At 38.1% G+C, this 19,432-nt stretch overlaps 1 protein-coding gene across 1 annotated transcript in view; it reads right to left on the reverse strand.

Annotated features, from left to right (window-relative positions):
- The window catches only part of LOC114053700 (armadillo repeat-containing protein 1), a 90,347-nt gene that overhangs the window by 6,633 nt on the left and 64,282 nt on the right, over positions 1 to 19,432 (reverse strand). Inside the window, exon 4 of the mRNA XM_027876821.1 lies at positions 10,529 to 10,718. Within this exon, the coding sequence (XP_027732622.1) occupies positions 10,529 to 10,718 (190 nt within the window). The remainder of the gene's footprint in view (positions 1 to 10,528; positions 10,719 to 19,432) is intronic.

The following is a 19,432-nucleotide window of genomic DNA, read 5'->3' on the forward strand; positions in this document are numbered from 1 at the left end:
CACACACACACACACACACACACACACACACACACACACACACACACTCTCTCTGTCTCTCTCTTCTGTTGGTTGACTGAATGACCAAATTTTCTCCTTGTTGCCCTTATAATACAATAATATGAAGAATGTTGCTTACATAGTTACTTCTGTTCATTTCACTTTGGCTATTACGTATTTTTCAAAGTATATTACCTCTTAAATATATCTTCCATTTGATGCCACTGCAAATAATCTTTGAACTATACATACACAAGCTGTTTGTTGTACATCCTTCATTTTGAAGAGAACCAATGACATCACTGGGCGATGTCTTGACTTGTGTGTGAATTATATAAGCAAGGCAGAGTTGCACACAGTCATCAGCCTCACTCTTCCTTCCAGAATCATCAAAGTCCAGTGGCAAGACAAAAGTCGAGACAACTGGTGATGGCCTGGGATGCAGCGGATGACCTTGGCATTTGATGTCTGACCAAGATCTAAGCACTTCACAGCACCTGCTTCTGCCTTCATGACCACTGGAACAAACTGTTCTCATCCACCCTTCTGCGGGGGAAATCTTTACATGCTTGGGGTAGATACTGCCCTAACTCACCACCAGGTCTGAGTACTGTTGGTTACATAGGGTTTCCAGGGAACACTAGCACGTCTGGTGAGGGCTCGCTGAGCCCTTTTCCAGGCTTCTCATAACCACCTTTGGTGTCCACCTTTCACCCAATTCTCACCTGTGGCTCCAAGAAGCTGTACCATGTGCAGTGGCCACACCCCAGTAAAACTGTCTAGGTATGGCTAAACCAGGTTGAGGGTAACACACAACTAAATTTAGCCAAACACAAAAATTTCTTTTTAAATGTCTTTAATGACTTGCAGAAACATATTTGTTCCAGACACTTATGGCTGTTATATTAACTATTTGAATACATTAACATACTTCTTGAAAGAAAGAGTAGAGAATAACTTAATACTAACATTTAAAATTCAAACAACAAAGAGTTTTCAGTAGTTGGAATGTGAAAAAATAAAAAGGGATTCAGATGCACTTGCCTCACCTCATACTATCTACAGTGTCACTTCCTTCAATTGACACACTAAAATAACCATTTATCTGCCTTTCAGGAAATCATGAAGAACAGTCTTATACAACTACTCTCAGAAAATATTAATTCCAGCAGGTGACAAAGACAGCACTGCTGTATGGCAGGATGCTCCCGCCTCATCCCCATCCCTTACAATGCAAGCCCACCTCTGAGGTGTAATCTCCCTCTGGTCACTTTACTTCCCCATTTATCTCAAAGAACTCCTCCCTGAGTCCACAACCTCCAACTTCTCTGGGTTCCAATGGCCTCCAGAAGCTCTTCCCACTCTCCAGAGGCAGAAGTAGTGGTTTCTTCAAAGACCAAATTCCCACAGACCTTAGCACAAGATCCTCATGTCCCTTCACAGAACATCCCTCTTCATCCACCAAAGCATTCATGAGTGGAGCCCCCTCCCATCACCAAATCAAAGCCTCCCAATTTTTTTCATCCCTTTTCACCCACTCTTCTGACCCACTCTGCTGCTGTCTCTCCTCCTCCTGAGAGACCATAGGAGTCACCTCCCCAGCATTGCTAGCCCAAAGTTTGACCTGGGCATATCATATATTCCTCCTCCCCTCTCCCCTTTCAAGTAATCTTTTCATTTTGTAATTTTGTCACACACAAAAAAACAAAACAAAACAAAACAAAAAAAAAGATTCACCTGTAGGTGGGGGTGCCTCCATGATCAGTCCCAGGCCCACCTCTCCACCACTACCTCCAGCTAACTTCCATCTTCACCTCTGTTCTCCTTTTGTATATTTAGAAAGAAGTCTCTTACTGATCTCTCTGCTGTCAGTTTGATGCTGTTGCTGTCTTTGGCTACATCATTCGTTCACCTCTTCTACATTTCTGTTGTGTTCAAGAAGCAAATAATCTCTTCAGATCTGTTTTTCTTTTTTCTTAAGAATGTTTTAAACACCTCCATTATTGAACATCTATCTTTTTTTCATTTATAGTTATGCTCACATTTGCAAGGTAGGTCACTTTGGGACACATCTTGAGTTTCACTGCTCTTCAGAACACATTATTTCATTCCCCCCAGCATTTTCTGTTGGGTACAGAATAATTCTCTTCTGTTATTAAAATTTCCTTTCCTTTGTATTTAAAAATCTTGCTCCTGGTAGTTGGCAGAATTGGTGGTTTCTGAATTGAATTGTTAAATTTAATCACAATGTGTCTTAGAATTGCAGCCTTGAGTTTTGTTTTGTTTTGTTCTTTTCTGGAAGTCATCTATACATTTTTCAATAAGCACTTCCTTTTCTGTTCAGAAGTTCTGGGCAGTTTTCTTCTATTATTATTTCCTGCATTACAGTGTTCAGGTTTTTTGACTTGTATTCTTTTGGGAAATCTATAATCCTTAGATTGCTTCCATATATCCTGTCAATATGTTTTACTTGTATAAAGAGTATGTTTTCTTTTAATGTTATTGCTTTATGCTTCTCCTCTTCCAGTTTGTCCTTCACGTCTATACACTTCTTGCATTCTCAATCAGGAGTCCTCTCTTGTTTCTCTGGCAAGACTTGCCATCAAAGATTTAAGTTTTTCTATTCTGCCAATTATCTCTGCTGTACAGGCCATAAATTCTGTCCTTATAACCCTCATTTCTCTTTAAAACCACTCAGGAACAGGGTGTTGTGGTTCCATGCTTTCTTTAAAATACACAGGTCCTCCTGCTTCATCAGGCATTGAATCATTTTCTCTGTCTTGTAATATTTATTCATAGAAACCTGAACCTGTTTACTAGATCTGAAGGTCATATTTACTTCTTCTGTTAATGTCTTCCCTGTTGGTTTATCTGTTTATTCTCAAAGTGTTTAAATTTTCTTTTTCCTAAGATTTTCAGCAATTTTTAGTCTTTTTTGTCCCTCCTGACTTATTTTCTCCTGCTGCTCACTTTCTGACTCTCTCCCTTCTGATAGAGGTTTCCCTGGGAGCTAAATCTCAAAGTTTGTCCCACATTTGAAAATTCAAGTTCACCATCCAGTCTCTGCCCCCAGGCCCTTTTGGGGGGAAAGAAATGGCCACTGTTGGATGCTGAGCTCTTTCCTTCAGGTTTAGTTGAATCAGATAGGTCCACACACATAGAGTGACTATTTCTTAGTTTTCTGGTCCTGCAGTAGAGAGCCTGGGTAAATTTCTGCCCTTCAGAGTTTGGATTTCCATGACAATGGGAGGAAGTGGGGGGAGGGGAGGTCAAGGTACAGAGCTGGGCACTAATTATAAACCCAAACATGTCCTGCCCCATTCTCTCTGTTACTCTTTTCCCCTGCAGAACTCTGTTGCAGCACATATGGCACTGGCTATTACAGCCTCAGCAAATTTTTGCAGTTTGGAGCTTAGATCTTCACAGCACTGGAAAGAGGGAAAAGGAGGTTAGGATATGGGGCTGTATTTTGTTGCAAGCCATGGGTCAGCTAGTGCTGCTTCGCAGTTTTTTCACCAAGAGCATGGTGGGTGATGTGCGAGAGAGTGCTGAGCAAACACAAGTTTGGTATTGGTTCACAGAGTTTTTACTTTGTTTTAGGTTCCTACTGTTCGAAACCATGGAGAAAGTAAAAGTTGCTTTCTCTTTGATGCATTATTTATTTTGGAGAAGTGTGAAAGGTCATGAGAATCAGAGAAAATGTCTATCCTCCATTTTCTTGGTCATGTGAGCTGGAACTCATCAGTCTCACACAAAGCCAGCAACATAGAACTGAAGACAAATGATACGGGCACTGATTAGATGTGAATAGTTCAATTCAATAAACATTATGGATGCTCCAAGGTTGTTCTAAAGATATATAAATTACTGGTAAAACATTCTCAGGTATCAACAAAAATTCCTATAAATCAAAGATTATATTCATGTTTGTTTTCTATGTAGAGATAGGATTAATTTGAAAAATTATTCTATAGCAAGTGATCTCCAGTATTAGTAATAGTTATTGAATGACTAGCAATAAGGATATCTAAGGTTATTTGTGGACCTGCTACTAAATAACTGTATTCTGGGAAAAGTCATTTAACCTCTATGGGACTCAAGTTTGTCATTTATAAAACAGGGAATTTGGGGGAGTTCAAGGTCCTTTCCACAATTCAATGAATTAGCTAGGACTTACTAAATATTAGAAAATGTGCTCTTTAAAGAAATATCCAATTTCTGGGAGCCAAGATGGAGGAATAGGAAATAAGTTGCTCTCACTCTCCCTTTTTGACCTCTGAAAGCCTAGAAAATATCACTCCAGGAAAACAGCTGGGCCAGCAGAAAGAGAAGGTGCAGCAGTCTTGTAGCCCAGGAAACTTGGGGGATTAATAGAAAAGGCCCCTCTCGCTCTGGGGGAGGGGGAGCAGTACAGGATGAGAGGTGTCCCAGCAAGCCAGCAGCAAGCCCCACCTAAGCAAACCAAGGGGAGATCCTGAGCCCCAGGGTGGTAGAGCAGGCAAACACCAACACCAGAATGCCCCAATGTCTCAGGACAGGCAGAGGAACTAGTAAACACCAAGTCAGAAAACCACCACTTATGCTGGTGTTCTCCAGCAGCCAAATATCCGAGTGCTTTGAAGAAGTCTGGGTAAGCAGATGTCCTCCAAGGGCCAGACTCCCCACCCCCACCCTGAGAGCTCCAGTGCTGCTGACCCCAGTTTAGCACCAGGTAAGCTCTCAGAACCCTACAGACTGCAGCTGCCAGTACCTAAGGCCCCAGCACACAAAGCTAGTGACCAGGTCCCGGGCTCCCAGCACAAGAAACTTCGATCAGTTTCTTCTGACAATGACAATGTCATTCTGACATTCTGACAACGGACAATGACCACAGATTCTTATTATGGGGACAAGGAAGATCAAGGCACAAATTCAGAAGCAGGTCAATATTGTCAATATACTCACATCCGAAACCTCACGAATTGGTATCAAGCCCAAAAATCCTTCCTGGAAGAGCTCAAGAAGAATTTTAAAAGTCAAATAAAAGAGGTAGAAGAAAAATTGGGAAAGGAAATGAGAGGTATGAAAGACAGTCACTAGGCTTGGAAAAGGAAGGATAAAAATTGACTGCAGAAAACAAGTCCTTAAAAAATACAATTGGCCAAATGGAAAAAAAGTACACTGAAGAAATCAATTCCTTAAAAAGAAGAATTGGCCAAATAGAAGAAGCAGCACAAAAATTCACTGAAGAGAAGAATTCCTTAAAAAGTGAAATGGGCCAAATGGAAAACAAGGTACAAAATCAAAATTAGAATTGGGCAAGTGGAAGCCAACAACTCTGTGAGATATCAAGAATCAATCAAACAGAAACAAAAGAATAATAAAATAGAAGAAAACATAAAATACTTCTTTGGTAAAACAACTGACCTGGAAAATCTATCCAGGAGAGACAATTTAAAAATTATTGGTCTACCTGAAAACCATGATGAAAAAAAGAGCCTGGACAGCATCTTTCAAGAAATTGGCAAGGAAAACTGCCCTGAGGTCCTAGAACCAGAAGGTAAAATAATCATCAAAAGAATCCACCCATGATGACCTCCTGAAAGAGATCCCAAACTGAAAATGCCAAGGAATATTGTAGCCAAATTCCAAAATTAGCAGCTCAAAGAGAAAATACTGAAAGCAGCCAGAAAGAAACAATTTAAATAGCATGGATCCACAGTCAGGATTACACAGGACCTTGCAGCTTCTACATTAAAAGATCGGAGGGCATGGAATACGATATTCCACAAGGCAAAGTCTGGATTACAACCAAGGATCAACTACCTACCAAAACTGAGCATAATCTTTCAGGGAGGAGATGAACATTCACAGAAATAGGGAACTTCCAAACCTTCCTGATGAAAATACCAGAGCTCAACAGAAAATGTGATGTTCAAATACAAGACTCAAGAGAGGCATAAAAAGGTAAACAGGAAAGAAAAAACAACAACAACAACAACAACAACAACGTTATTAATAAGGGAAAACTGTTTACATTTCTACAAGGGAAGATAGCACTTGTAACTCTTGATAACTGTATCATTATTGCAACATTTAAAAGGGGTATACAAAGACAAAAGGCGTGGGTATAAGTTGACTTTGATGTGAAGATAAAAAATATAATTAGGTGGTGAAAAGGGATTGTTCTGGGAGAAGAGGAAAGAAGGAGGCAGACAAGGGTAAATTACATCACATGAAAAGACAGAAAAACCTATTACAGTAGAGGGAAAGAAGAGAGGGAGATGAGCATTGTTTAAACCTTACTCTCACCAGATTTGGCTCAAAGAAGGAATAACATAATCAGGTACAGAAATCTAACTTACCCTATAGAAAGCAGGAGAGGAAAGAAACGGGAAGGGAAGAAAAAGTAAAGGTAAAGGGGAAGAAAAGGGAGGGGACCGATATAAGGGAGGGCAGACAGGGAGGCGGTGGTCAAAATTAAACCCTACTAAGGAGGGAAAGAGAGAAGGGAGAGAGAAAAGCATAAATGGGGGGGAAATAGGATGGCGAGAAAGACACACATAGTAATAATAACTGTGAAGATGAATGGGATGAACTCTCCCATAAAACAGAGTGGATTAAGAACCATAATCCTACAGTAAGTTGTTTAAAAACCTGGAAATTATATGAACTGATGCTGAGTGAAATGAGCAAAACCAGGAGAACATTGTACACAACAGCCACATTGTGTGATGACTGATTTTGATAGACTTAGCTCTTCACTGCAATGCAAGGATCTTAGACAACTCCAAAAGACTCACAATGGAAAATGCTATCCACATCCAGGGAAAGAACTATGAGGATGGAAACATACTATTTGCTCTCCTTTTCTTTCGTTGTTTCGTTTTGTTTCTTTTTTCTTGTGGTTCCTGCCATTAGTTCTTCTTTGCATCATGACTAATGCATGTTTAATATGAATGTATAAGTAGAACCTACATCAGACTGCACACCATCTTGGGAAGCGGGGAGAAGAGGCAGAGAAAATTTAAAACTCAAAATCTTATGGAAGTGAATGTTAAAAACTAAAAATAAATAATTGAAAAAAATTTTTTAAATCCATAAATACTGGTATAAAATGAAGCATTATACTTAACCTAATAATACTCTCTTTTCTTGAACCACAAAAATATACCAAGAGAAATAATGACATTTTGTTATTTGAAATTAACAAAACGAACACAGAGCTGACATGTAGGCAGATCTGGAAAGAACTCTGTAGTGCAAGAATGGTCCATTAAATTATTAGCAATAATAAGGTGAATAAAACCTTGGATAATTGTTTCAGGAGAATCAGTTGAAGAAACCATCCTAATTAACATGTTCCAGAAAGACTTCATTTCACTTTTCAATGAAGAATCTAGCACTACAATGACTCCCAAATCTATATATCCAGCTCTAGTTTCTCTCTTGAGATCTGGTTTTGCAGGACTGAATGTTGGACATTTCAAAATGGGTGTCCTGTAGGCACTAGAAACTCAACATGCTCAAAAAAGAATTCATTATATTTTCCCAAAACTTACCACTTTTCTAAAATTTCTCTATTTTTGCCCAGAGGCACTGCCATTCTTGTGGTCACCAAGTCTGCAGCTGTGATATGTCTCATCCTCAAATTTTCATTTTCACTCATACCAATCAGTTTACAAATATTGTCATTTTTATCTCTCTAACATCTCTCACAAATATTCTCTTTTATCCACTTAGCCACCAGTTTGGTTCAGGCCTTCATCTTCTCTGACCCAGATTACTGCAACAGCCTCCTAAATGGTTTCCCTATCTCAAGTCTCTCTCCATCCCAAACCATCCTCCACAGAGTGAGTCAAGTGATTTTCCTAAAGCACAAGTCTCCCACTAGTCAAACGCCATTGGTTCCCTAGAATCAAATATAAACTCCACAGTAAGGCATTTAAAACTTTTTACAACCTCATTCCTTCCTATCTTTCCAGCCTTCTTACACATTACTCCCCTCCATGCAATCTACAGTCTAGTGTAGTGGAGAACCTGCAGCCTTGAGGTCACATGTGGCCTTCTAGGTCTTTGGGTGTGGCCTTTTGACTGAGTCCAAGTTTTACAGAACAGATCCTTTTATTAAGGGGATCTATTCTGTGAAGTTTGGATTCACTCAAAAGGCCGCACTTGAGGACCTAGAGGGCCACATGTGGCCCCAAGGCCACAGGTTCCCTACCCCTGGTAGTTTTACTGGACTTCTTGTTTCTTTTCCTCAAATGTTACTTCATCTTCCATCTTTGTACCTTTGCACTACTGGGTGTCTCCCACTGCTGGAATGCGTTCCCTCCCGACTTCCATTCTTGGAATCCCTGGTTTCCTTCAAGACTCAGACCAAGAGCTGCCTTTGTCATGAGTCCTTTCTTGATTCCCTCAGGTGTTAGCATTCCATCCTCCAACCTCACAGTTATTTTGTCTATATTTTGCATACACCTATATATGGACATACTGTCTTTCCATTTCAGATATAACCTTTTTTTAAAAAATTTACTTATTTTTAGTTTTCAACATTTGCTTCTATAAGATTTTAAGTTCTAAATTTTCCCCTCCTCCCTCTACTCCCCCCTTCCCAAGACAGCATGCAATCAGATATATACTATACATGTATGACCATATTAAACATATTTCCATATTAGTGATATTGTGAAATAAGTATCAGAACAAAAGTGAAAAAACATGAGAAAGAAAAAACAAAAAACAACAAAGAAAAGAGAAAATAGCATGCTTCGATCTGTATTCAGACTCCATAGTTTTTTTTCTGGATATGGATAACATTTTCCATCATAAGTCTTTAGGAATTATCTTAGAGCACTGTATTGCTGAGAAAAGCTAAGTCTATCATAGTTGATCACCACACAATGTTATTGTTACTGTGTACAACACTCTCCTGGTTCTGCTCACTTCACTCAGCATCAGTTCATGCAAGTCTTTCCAGGTGTTTATGAAATCCGCTTGCTCATCACTTCTTATAGCACAATAGCATTCCATTACATTCATATACCACAATTTGTTCAGCCATTCTCCAATTGATGGGCATACCCTCAATTTCCAATTCTTGGCCACCAGAAAAAAACCTGCTAGAAATATTTTTGTACGTGTGGGTCTTTTTCCTTTTTTATGATTTCTTTGGGATACAGACCTAGTAGTGATATTGCTGGACCATAAGGTATGAAGAGTTTTATAGTCCTTTGGCTAAAGTTCCAAATTGTTCTCCAGAATGGTTAGATCAGTTCACAACAATGCAACAGTGTTCCAATTTTCCCACAACTTCTCCAACATTTATCATTTTACTGTTCTGTCATGTTAGCCAATCTGATGGATGTGATGTGGTACTCCAGAGCTGTTTTAATTTGCATTTCTCTGATCAATAGTGATTTAGAGCATTTTTTAATATGAAACCTTCTAGAAGATGGAAACTGACCTGGTACACAGTAGATGCTTAATAAATAAATATTTTTTGGTTGAGATGTAATGAAATCCCATCTACCACGCTGCATTCCCCCCACTGTACTATAACACTAATACAAAAAGAGTTGGTTTCTCTAACAAAGGATCAAGAAGACTTAAAGCTTCATTACAGGTATATGATTAAGACTGATCTTGTCAGTGGACCCAGATGGCTCAGGAGAAGAGAGGAAGGCTGGTGACTTTGCACAGCTCTGCCTCGCTTAAATCCAATTCACTTGCAAGTCATGACATTACCTTCCTGATGTCATGGTCTTCTTCAAGAACAAAGGACAAACAACAATCTGTGAGTAGCAGTAGTTGTCTCACTGGGGACCCAACTGTACAGTTCCAAGTGGACAACACAGCTTCTTCCTTCCTTCTCTCTCTCTCTGTCCACAGAGGGAATCATACCTTTACCAGCAGATGGTCTGCCCAAAGGTACATAAATTCTGATCACTAAAACCTCACAAGACATCTTGGGGTTTATGGGCTATATTTCTTTTTTAAGGACCATGCCTTAAGCCCAAATCACTCTAGTTCTCTTTGAGTGGCCAACAATAGGTCCCAGCCCAAATCTCACACGGTCACTGTTTGGGTTCTGATGGCTCAGAGTGAGTATAAATGTCAGTTGTTTCTGTTTTGGCCAGAAACCCTGAGGGTCTTCCTCTCCCACGATGATTTTTTTTTTTTCTCACTAGGTAAGGAGGCCATTCTCTGCCTCATTTCTCACCTGGCCTTAATCACTGAATGGCAGCTGCCTCAGACAAACTGAGACCTGGGAAAGACCTTAGCTTACAAAGGCCAAGGTCTCCCACTGCATCCAGAGCCATCTCCAGTCTTCCTGATCTGTATCTGGCTACTGGACCCAGATGGCTCTGAAAGAGACAGTGAGGCTGATGCTCTTGCATAGCCCTCTCTCACTTACATCCAATTCACTGGCAAATCAAGACATCGCCTTCCTGACCATCATAGTCCTCTTTGAGAACAAACAATAACAATGAGCTTAAATGAAAAAATGCAATCTTATTTGTAATTCATGTGTTTTTAGGACACTTACAGAATCATCAAGGCCATCTATATGCAAAACCACTGTTTTGGCACGCTTGTTCGTAGTCCCGAGAAAAAACTGAGCTTTCCTTCGACGTGAGTTCATTTCATTGACACTGCCAGTATCTGCCATGTTGGATGACTGAAGGATGTCATAGATTTCAGAAGCCAGAAGTTTAGTCTCTCCTGGAGTAGTAGTCCTTGAAAAGAAAAGCAAATTTATATCAGTGAAATATTATCTTAGTTTTACTTTATTGGTACCATGATTTTGTCCCTCAGCTGAAGAAAAGGGCATTGTCTCCAACTTAATTGTTTAATCCAACTCAGAAGACATACTGTGCTATTCCACAATAATAAATAGGAAAGTAATACATAAAGGTAACAAATGCTATCCACATTATAAAAACATCTAATAAACATATGCTGAAGTGAACAATAAAATAAAACTTGCTATTTTGGGTCAGACCTACAGATTAGTCAGGCTGGTATACTGTCCCTGATAGTGGCATAAAAGGACAGAGAGTATGTTACCATCTATGACAAACTGAAAAGTTAGGATATGATTTAAAAAAAAAACCAACCACCTAATCCAATCATTAAGGTTTTTTAGAAAAAAAAAAAGGAATTTTGAAAATAAAATTGTGTTGATCTTATTTAAATCACATATTTTCCAATTAATCCATATTCCCAGTTATTCCTCATAACAAAAAATTAAAAAGAAAAGAAAAACAGTTCAGTGAAACTAATCAGCACATTGAAAATAATCTAACATTATATGTAGCATTCCACTTCCATTGTCTCCCATAACTACAAAAAAGGTAGGGGCACCTTCTCATATCTCTTTTTTGGGGCCAAGCCTGGTCATAATTTTACAGCATTAAGTTTTTATTCTTTTGTTATTCTTTCCAACTACAATGCTGTAGTGAACATTTATATTGTTTTCCTGATCTGCTTATTTCACTTTGCATCAGTTTGGAAGTCTTCCCACGCTTCATGGGAATCATCACATTAATCATTTATCACAGAGTAATAATATTCCATTATATTCATGTACCAAAACTTGCTTAACCATCCCCTAACCAATCGACATCTGTTTTGTTTCTAGTTCTTTGCTATGACAAAAAAGATGCTGTAAATATTTTGATGGATTAGCATCTTTTTTTTTTTTTTTTATCACTGACCCTCCTTGCTTATCACTTCTTGCCTGGACTACTACAACATATCCTGATGGTTGGTCTCCCTGCCTCAAGTATCTCCCTACTTCCAGTCTATCCTTCAATCAGCAGCCAAAGTGATCTTCCAGAGGGCGACAAGTATGAATACGTTACTTGCCTATTTAATACACTCCACTGACTCCTTATTACCTTTGCCTTTGTATTAGCTCACCCACATGCTTGAAAGAAATGGAAGTTTCAGCTAAATGCAATAACTCACAGATTCTCCCTGGAAAGGCCAACAAAGAATTGGTTTTATTGTGTGCCCAAAGGTAACACAAAAACGTGATTTCATAGGACATACACTATCTTTTTCTATTTCATTTCCCAAGCACGAGTCAGATTAACAATTCCGAGAATTCCAGCCTTTGAGGTGACACTTCAGGGGTGATCCTGAGTTCAAGATCTCACAGAGAGAGATTCCCTTAACAGATTCACTTCTCAAAGAATGAAAAGGATTCTTACTAAGATGGTAAGGATTACCCTGTAGCTGAAGAACTAAAGTCATACCACACTGAAGCAAGAGATTTAGAATCTTGCCATCCCTCCATGGTGTTAGTATAAGTTGCTTAATTGGTTCATTTCCAAAGTAAATGGAGACTGAGTCTAATAAGCTATTTGAATCCTAGGCCATCTTTTCTTCTTCCTCTATTACTATATCACTTAATGGTCTCATCAGCTCCCATGGGTTCAAATCTATTTAGCCAGCCCTAATCTCTTTCTTGAACTCCAATTTCCAACTGTCAACTAGACATCTTGAACTTGATGTCCCATACATGATATTCTTAGACTCTACATATCCAAAACAGAACTCATTATCTTTTCCCCAAAACCCTCCTCTTTTCCAAACTTCCCATTTACTGTCAAGAGTACCGGCATCCTCCCAGTCTCCCAGGTTTGCAATGTCAGTGTTATCTTCAACTCCTCATTCATTTTAATTCCAAATATACAATCTGTTAACTAAGTCTTGTTATTTCTACTTTCATATCCCTTATATACTCTCCTTAACTCTTATGACACTATCATAGTACCGGCCCTCAAAACCTCACACCTAGAGAGCTGGTTGGTCTCTCTATATCTTATCTCTCCTCACTTCAGTGCACTTTCTACACAGCTGCCAAAATAATCTCCAAAAAGTGTAGGTCTGAAAATGTCCCCATTCAATGAATTCCAGTAGCTCCAGAATCAAATAAAAAATACTGTGTTTGGCCTTGAAAGCTCTTCACAACAATGACCCTTTCCTACCTTTCTAGTCTTTATCTTACTCCCTCTTTTCCATGTACACTATAATTCAGAAACACTGCCTTTCTTAACATTTTTCTTACAGGATACTCTATCTCCCAACTCTCAGCCTCTTCCCTGGCTATCTCCTGGATATGCCTGGAATGTCTTCCCTCCTCACCTCTGTCTCCTCACTTCCCTGGCTTCAAGACTCTGTTCAAATTCCACCTTCAGTAAAAGGTCTTTCTCAATCTTCCTTCCACTCCCCACCACTGCTAGTACATTCCCTCTGAGAGATAATGTACATCTTGTGTGTACAATTTTTTGCCTGTTGTGTTTCCCATTAGAATGTGAGCTTCTTGAGGGCAGTGCCTATGTTTTTCCCTTTCTATCTCCACTCTTAGCATAGTGACTGGCATATAATTGCTTAATAAATACTTGTTAACTGACTAACATCAGGAATGACATTTTTTACCTGACTTCTGGAATCCCATTCCATTCAAAGTTCATTTCAAGCAGCCACTTCTGACATGAGACAGTGACTATCTACCTTGCCCCCATCCAAATTATTTTGTATTTACTTGATACGTAATTTATATCTATTTATATGTATATAACTTGTTTCACCTGATTTACTATAATCTCAATAATAATGATAAAAACCACAACAATTAAATAGAGTCTTTAAAGAAGTTAGAGATTCTAAGAGGCAGAAATGAGGGAGGAAGGTACGGAGAAAGGGAGGTGGGAAGAAAAGCATTTCAAGAATGTGGGAGAGTCAGAACAAAGGCAAATGTAATAAGGAACCACAAGATTGTATTAAATACAGAGTAACATATTCAAACTTGTATTTCTGGAATATCACTTTGGCAGCTGATTGGAGGATAAAGTAGAAGTAGGGAGATATCTGAAGCTGAGAGACTAATTATCAGGATATTATAACAGTCCAGGCAAGAGGTGACATTATTAGACCTCCACTTCAAAAAAAGTCAGGTTGGCAGTCCTGTCGGAAACAAACTGGAGTGCGGAGAGATTTAAGTCAGGAAGCCAAATGAGGAGAACATTGCAAACAGATGTAGATGAGAGATGATGAGGGACTGTCTAGCATGATGATTATGTGAATGGAGAAAAGGGACATATGTAAGAGATGTTGTGGAGATGAATAAAAATATTAAGAAAACATGTCATGCAATTAAAACAACTCTGACTTGGTTGTATTCATTTGTAATTGATCCAAAAATATGTGATATGGATGGAGAGGAAATCATACCAATTATAATAATTTCATAAAGAAGTATAACTTAACGTGAATCAACTGTCATAATGAGAACACAAAAGTCTAGAAACATTCATAACCAGCAAACACTATGACTTACTTGCCAAAGCGAGAGATAAGGCAGCCAGAGGATTCAGTTTACACTGAATTTAACCTTTGCTGTGTCATGAACCTCTCCGGCAATCTGGTGAAGCCACAGCCCCTTTTTTCAAAATAATGTTTTTAAATGCATAAAATTAAACACGTAGGATTACAAAGGAAACCAAAGGTTAGTGAAAATAAAGCTGTAATTTTATACCCATTCAAGGTTACAGACATCTTGAAATCTATTCATAGATCCCTGAGGGGTCTACAGTCTCCAACCTAAGAACCTCTCTTTACAACATAAACTTCTTTTGAAAATCTTAAAGGATAGTGCAAGGTAATGATAAGTACTGCACTATAATCTCATAAAAAGAGAGAAGCAAAGGAAAGTTTTAGGTTGTTTAAAGAAAACTTAAGAGACCAAACTAAGCAAAATCATCCTCAGGACATGAAGGATGGAGAAAGGCAAATGGAAGAAAGATGGAAGAGATTTACAAAGATTTTTATGATCCTCTTTTCACAATCAAGAACAATGAAGCCACACTAGGATTATAGTATCAGAGCCCCACATGAACTTGTAGAAGAGGTAGAATTGGCACTGAAGAGAATACAGGTGAGAAAAGCTATTAGGCTAGACCAGCTGGTGTGTACACAGAGAAGGTCTATGGTGGAGGTAACACCTCTGTGAGGGATTTCAATACCAACCTTTTTGCCTACTTTTCCATACGAATAAAACTTTTATGATATTAATATAAACATGTACACACGACATACCTCAAGTAGGTATTACAAGGAAAGTAGGACTTTCAAAAGGAATACTGCCCAGTTGATTATCTCTCTACCATCACGCAACTGAGTTAGAGAATGCAAGATCTGTTTTGATATATATAAAATATATGTATACACACAACTAGATAGATAGACACACAAATATTTTATAGAGCTCTTTCATCAATATACAGCTCAGAAAGATATTGTAAATGGACAATGAACTGGGACCTATAATTAAGTAAGCAGGAAGTAAAGCAAGCTGGATTCAAGAAGTTACAAGCTTCTTTTAATGACACCAAATTTCTCTCTGAAAGAAAGGTCTATTATTTTTTCCACTGAAATTCACTTAATTTTCAGTTCCAGATTCTCTCCTTTCCCTTCTCCCCAATCCCAATTTGACAAGAAATGCTAAATCCATTACAAACAGGTAGTCACGCAAAACAAAGTTTCGCATTAGCCATGTTTCCCCCTGGACCCCACACCAAAGGGAGAAAAAGAAAGAGAAAACACACACACACACACACACACACACACACACACACACACACACACATTTCAATCAGTACTCTGAGTCCATTAGTTCTCTATCTGTAGGTGGATAGCATTTTTTTCCATGAGTCCTTTGGAACTGTGATGGGTTACTGTGTTGATCAGAGTTAGTAAGTATTTCACAATTATCTTTGCAATATTGTTGTTACTGTGTAACCTGTTCTCCTGGTTCTGTTCACTTCATTTTGTATCAGTTCCTGTAAGTCTTTCCAGGTTTTTCTGAAACCATTCCTTTCATCATTTCTTATAGCATAATGGTATTCCATCACATTCATATACCATCAAAGGTCCATTTAAAAAATATTAATATTCTTTTGGTGTTGCTGAATGGCTACCAGCCAGTCATTAAACACTAGTCTCCAAGGAACTGAATTGATTATCATCCAGAGAACAACGGAAAGGTGCAAAATGAATGTAATTAGACAACAACACATCAAAAACGGTATATTCCAGCGGAGAAGCATTTGCACTGGCTGTCCTCCATGCCTAAAGTATACATCCCTTCACTTCCAATTCATAAAAATTCCCTTCTTTCAAGCATGACTGTTTACATAAAGCCTTTCCTGATTCTCCCAAGTGTTGGTCTCTCCTCCCTCAAACTACTTTTTATTTCTGCTTTTTATATTTATTCCCCGTATAACTATATCTGTATTTTGTCTTCCTCATTAAACTTCTAAAAGCCTCTTATAAATAGGAAGTTTCATTTTGTTATGTTTGTCTTCTCAGAACCTGTATTCATTCACTTGTTGGCTGTTTGACTGAAGTAAACTAAAGGATGCCATCCAAGAAATGTAGGCGTGAAATAGAAGACAGGTTAGACATGTCATAAAAATGATGGATGTTAACACACAGGCCTCAGTGTTCCACTGATATCCAAACAACATGGGAAAAAGAACAACTCTGGGTGACAAAATTGTCATAGAAGGAAACCATGGACAAAATGTGTTACGACTTGCACTACCCACCATCTGTGAGGTCACAGATTTATGTGAATATTTAGTTTTAAGCAAAAGATCTTATATTAACCTTACTAGATTTGGCTCATTGCTCTAGTCTATAGGTTCCCAAAGTGGGTGATACCACTCCTTGGGGGGTGCTGGAACAATCCAGGGGAACGGTAGTAACCTCAGGTGAAACTGGGGGGTGTTGAATAAACATAAGGGTTAATCTAACCTAACCCCAGAGGTGGGTGCTGAATAATTTTTTTTAAAGATAGGCCAAAGAAGTTTGAGAACCTCTGCGACTATGAAAATAAAGCTTTGTGGATAACTTATTCCATCATCTGTGTATGCTATCCATTTCAGCCTCATGTCATTCACAAACATGACAATCATGATACGCTATGTATATTTTCATCTAAGACTCTGATAAAAACAGGTCAAGAACAGAGCTCTGAGGCACTAAAGAACTCCCTCCAAGTCAACATGGCCATTTTCTCCTTGTTTCACACATTCCTAAGCCCAGGGTTGTTTCTGTTTCTCCTCCTAAAGATCCTCACACAAATGATCTCCCCAAGATACCCCTCATCAGGAAAAACAGTGACCCAAACATCTAAATAATGTTTTAAGCTTTAATAATATCATGAGTAAAACTGCTAAACTTACATAAGAATAACTGAAAGGTTATTCAATTTTTTAAAACAGATTTTTTTTAATTAAAATTCAAGCAAATAAGCATCTTATGCTATAGTCTAGTTAATTTTCAAACTTTATAAAAAACTTTCATCAGCTACTACTCGATAACATGAAAAACTGCTTTTGCATTTGTGAACCCAGCCTTATCATGGTCCAAGGAAGAAGTTTTGATTTTGATGTAAGTGCCCAAGAAAAAATTATAATGGAAATAGACCAGGTGACTGAGGGTGTCAGCGTAAAAAGGACCTCCTCAACCAATCCACTAGTCAGAGAAAATGTCATCCATAAACCATCTCACATGCAATGCATAATGACAAGGTACCTCATCTTGTTAAAATAAAAAATGTATTATTCAAAATTCACAAAACTAAAGTATAAACTTAAAATCTGTTTAATTTGCAGTATTAATACTTCTGATGTTATTAAAGCTTAAAGAGACTTTTTAGACATCCTGAATATAGTTTTAATATATAACACTACTTAAATGCCCCCTTTAGTTAGATCTCTTCCTTTGGATAAAGTGTAGCATTCTCAAAGTCACATATTCCAGTCATGGGATACATCTTTCTAAATCCCAGATATATCTTGCAAAATCATTCATTTCATATATTACTTATACTCTACACAAACAATAAGGACATTATTTTTCTTACAGACTATGGCAATGAAAAACAATCCACATATAGCAATCTAAAGTCGTATCTATTATTACTAATCCTCTTCCTGAATACTATTTCCCAATTAGTTTTATTTTTATTGCAGTTCATAATACCTGGCACAGTCAAATTGCAATGAAGGCACTTTTATGAATGTCTCCATTTATTTCAAATAATGAAAGGAAAAGGATTTAATGAGATCATTCATTTAAAAAAATATTTACTGAGTGCTTATTCTACATAAGCAATCCATAAGCACCAAGGCACTGAAAAAAGATACAAAGACAAAGTAGTAAGACATGTTTGCTGACTTCAAGGAGCTTACAATCAATCTAAAGGACCTAATCATCTAAATGTATGTTTGCAGTTTTGACAACATCCCAACCCTACTTCCTTTTCCTCTTCTCAGTCTGCTTATCAAAATCTGGATTGAACACAAGGGAAGTTATCTGAAGAGGTCAGAATAGACAGGAAAGAAATCTCACAGTCAATCAATCTAACTTGTACCTTACTTTATCAAGAATCCTTTCTACCATACTGATGAGATGTGGGTTTATTCAGTCTCTGCTTGAACCTCCAGCTAGAGGAAAATTCACTATTTACCAAGGCAATGCAGTCTATAGGAGACGGTTCTGCTAAGAAGTTCTTCTTTAAAGAACTCATGATCAAATTAGATAGAGAACATTATGAAATACAAAATGGATAATTTTGATTACATTAAACTGAAAAGTTTTTCACAAAGTCAATGCAACCAAGATTAGAAGGGAAGCAGAAAGCTGGGAAACGATTTTTACAGCCAGTGTCTCTGATAAAGGCCTCATTTTTAAAATATATAGAAAACCTGTCAAATTTCTAAGAATGCAAGTCATTCGGCAATTGATAAATGATCAAAGGATATGAACAGTCAGTTCTCAGATGAAGAAATTAAAGCTATCTACAGTCATTTGAAAAATGCTCTAAATCACTACTGATTAGAGAAATGCAAATCAAAACAACCCTGAAGTACCACATCACACCTATCAGATTGGTTAACATGACAAAACAGGAAAATGATAAATGTTGGAGAAGATGTGGGAAAATTGGAATACTACTGCATTGTTGGTAGAGTCGTGAACTGATCCAACCATTCTAGAGAACAATTTGGAACTATGCCTAAAGGGCTATAAAACTGTGCATACTCTATGATCCAGCAATACCTAAGTCTGTATCCCAAAGAGATCATAAAAATGGAAAAAGGACCTACATGTACAAAATTATTTATAGCAGCTCCTTCTGTGGTGGCCAAGAATTGGAAACTGAGGGGATGCCCATCAATTGGGGAATGGCTGAACAAGTTGTGGTATATGAATGTAATGGAATACTATTATGCTATAAGAAATGATGAGCAGATGGATTTCAGAAAAACACCGACGATGACGCAGGTGGCAGGCACAGTGTAGACGATGGAGAAGACCCCGATCTTCACCATCAGCTTCTCCAGCTTTTCCGTGTTGGTGCCCCCCCCCCCCC

The sequence above is a fragment of the Vombatus ursinus genome, unplaced genomic scaffold (assembly GCF_900497805.2).
Source record: "Vombatus ursinus unplaced genomic scaffold, bare-nosed wombat genome assembly UNPS02014812.1, whole genome shotgun sequence".
Classification (NCBI taxonomy): domain Eukaryota; kingdom Metazoa; phylum Chordata; class Mammalia; order Diprotodontia; family Vombatidae; genus Vombatus; species Vombatus ursinus.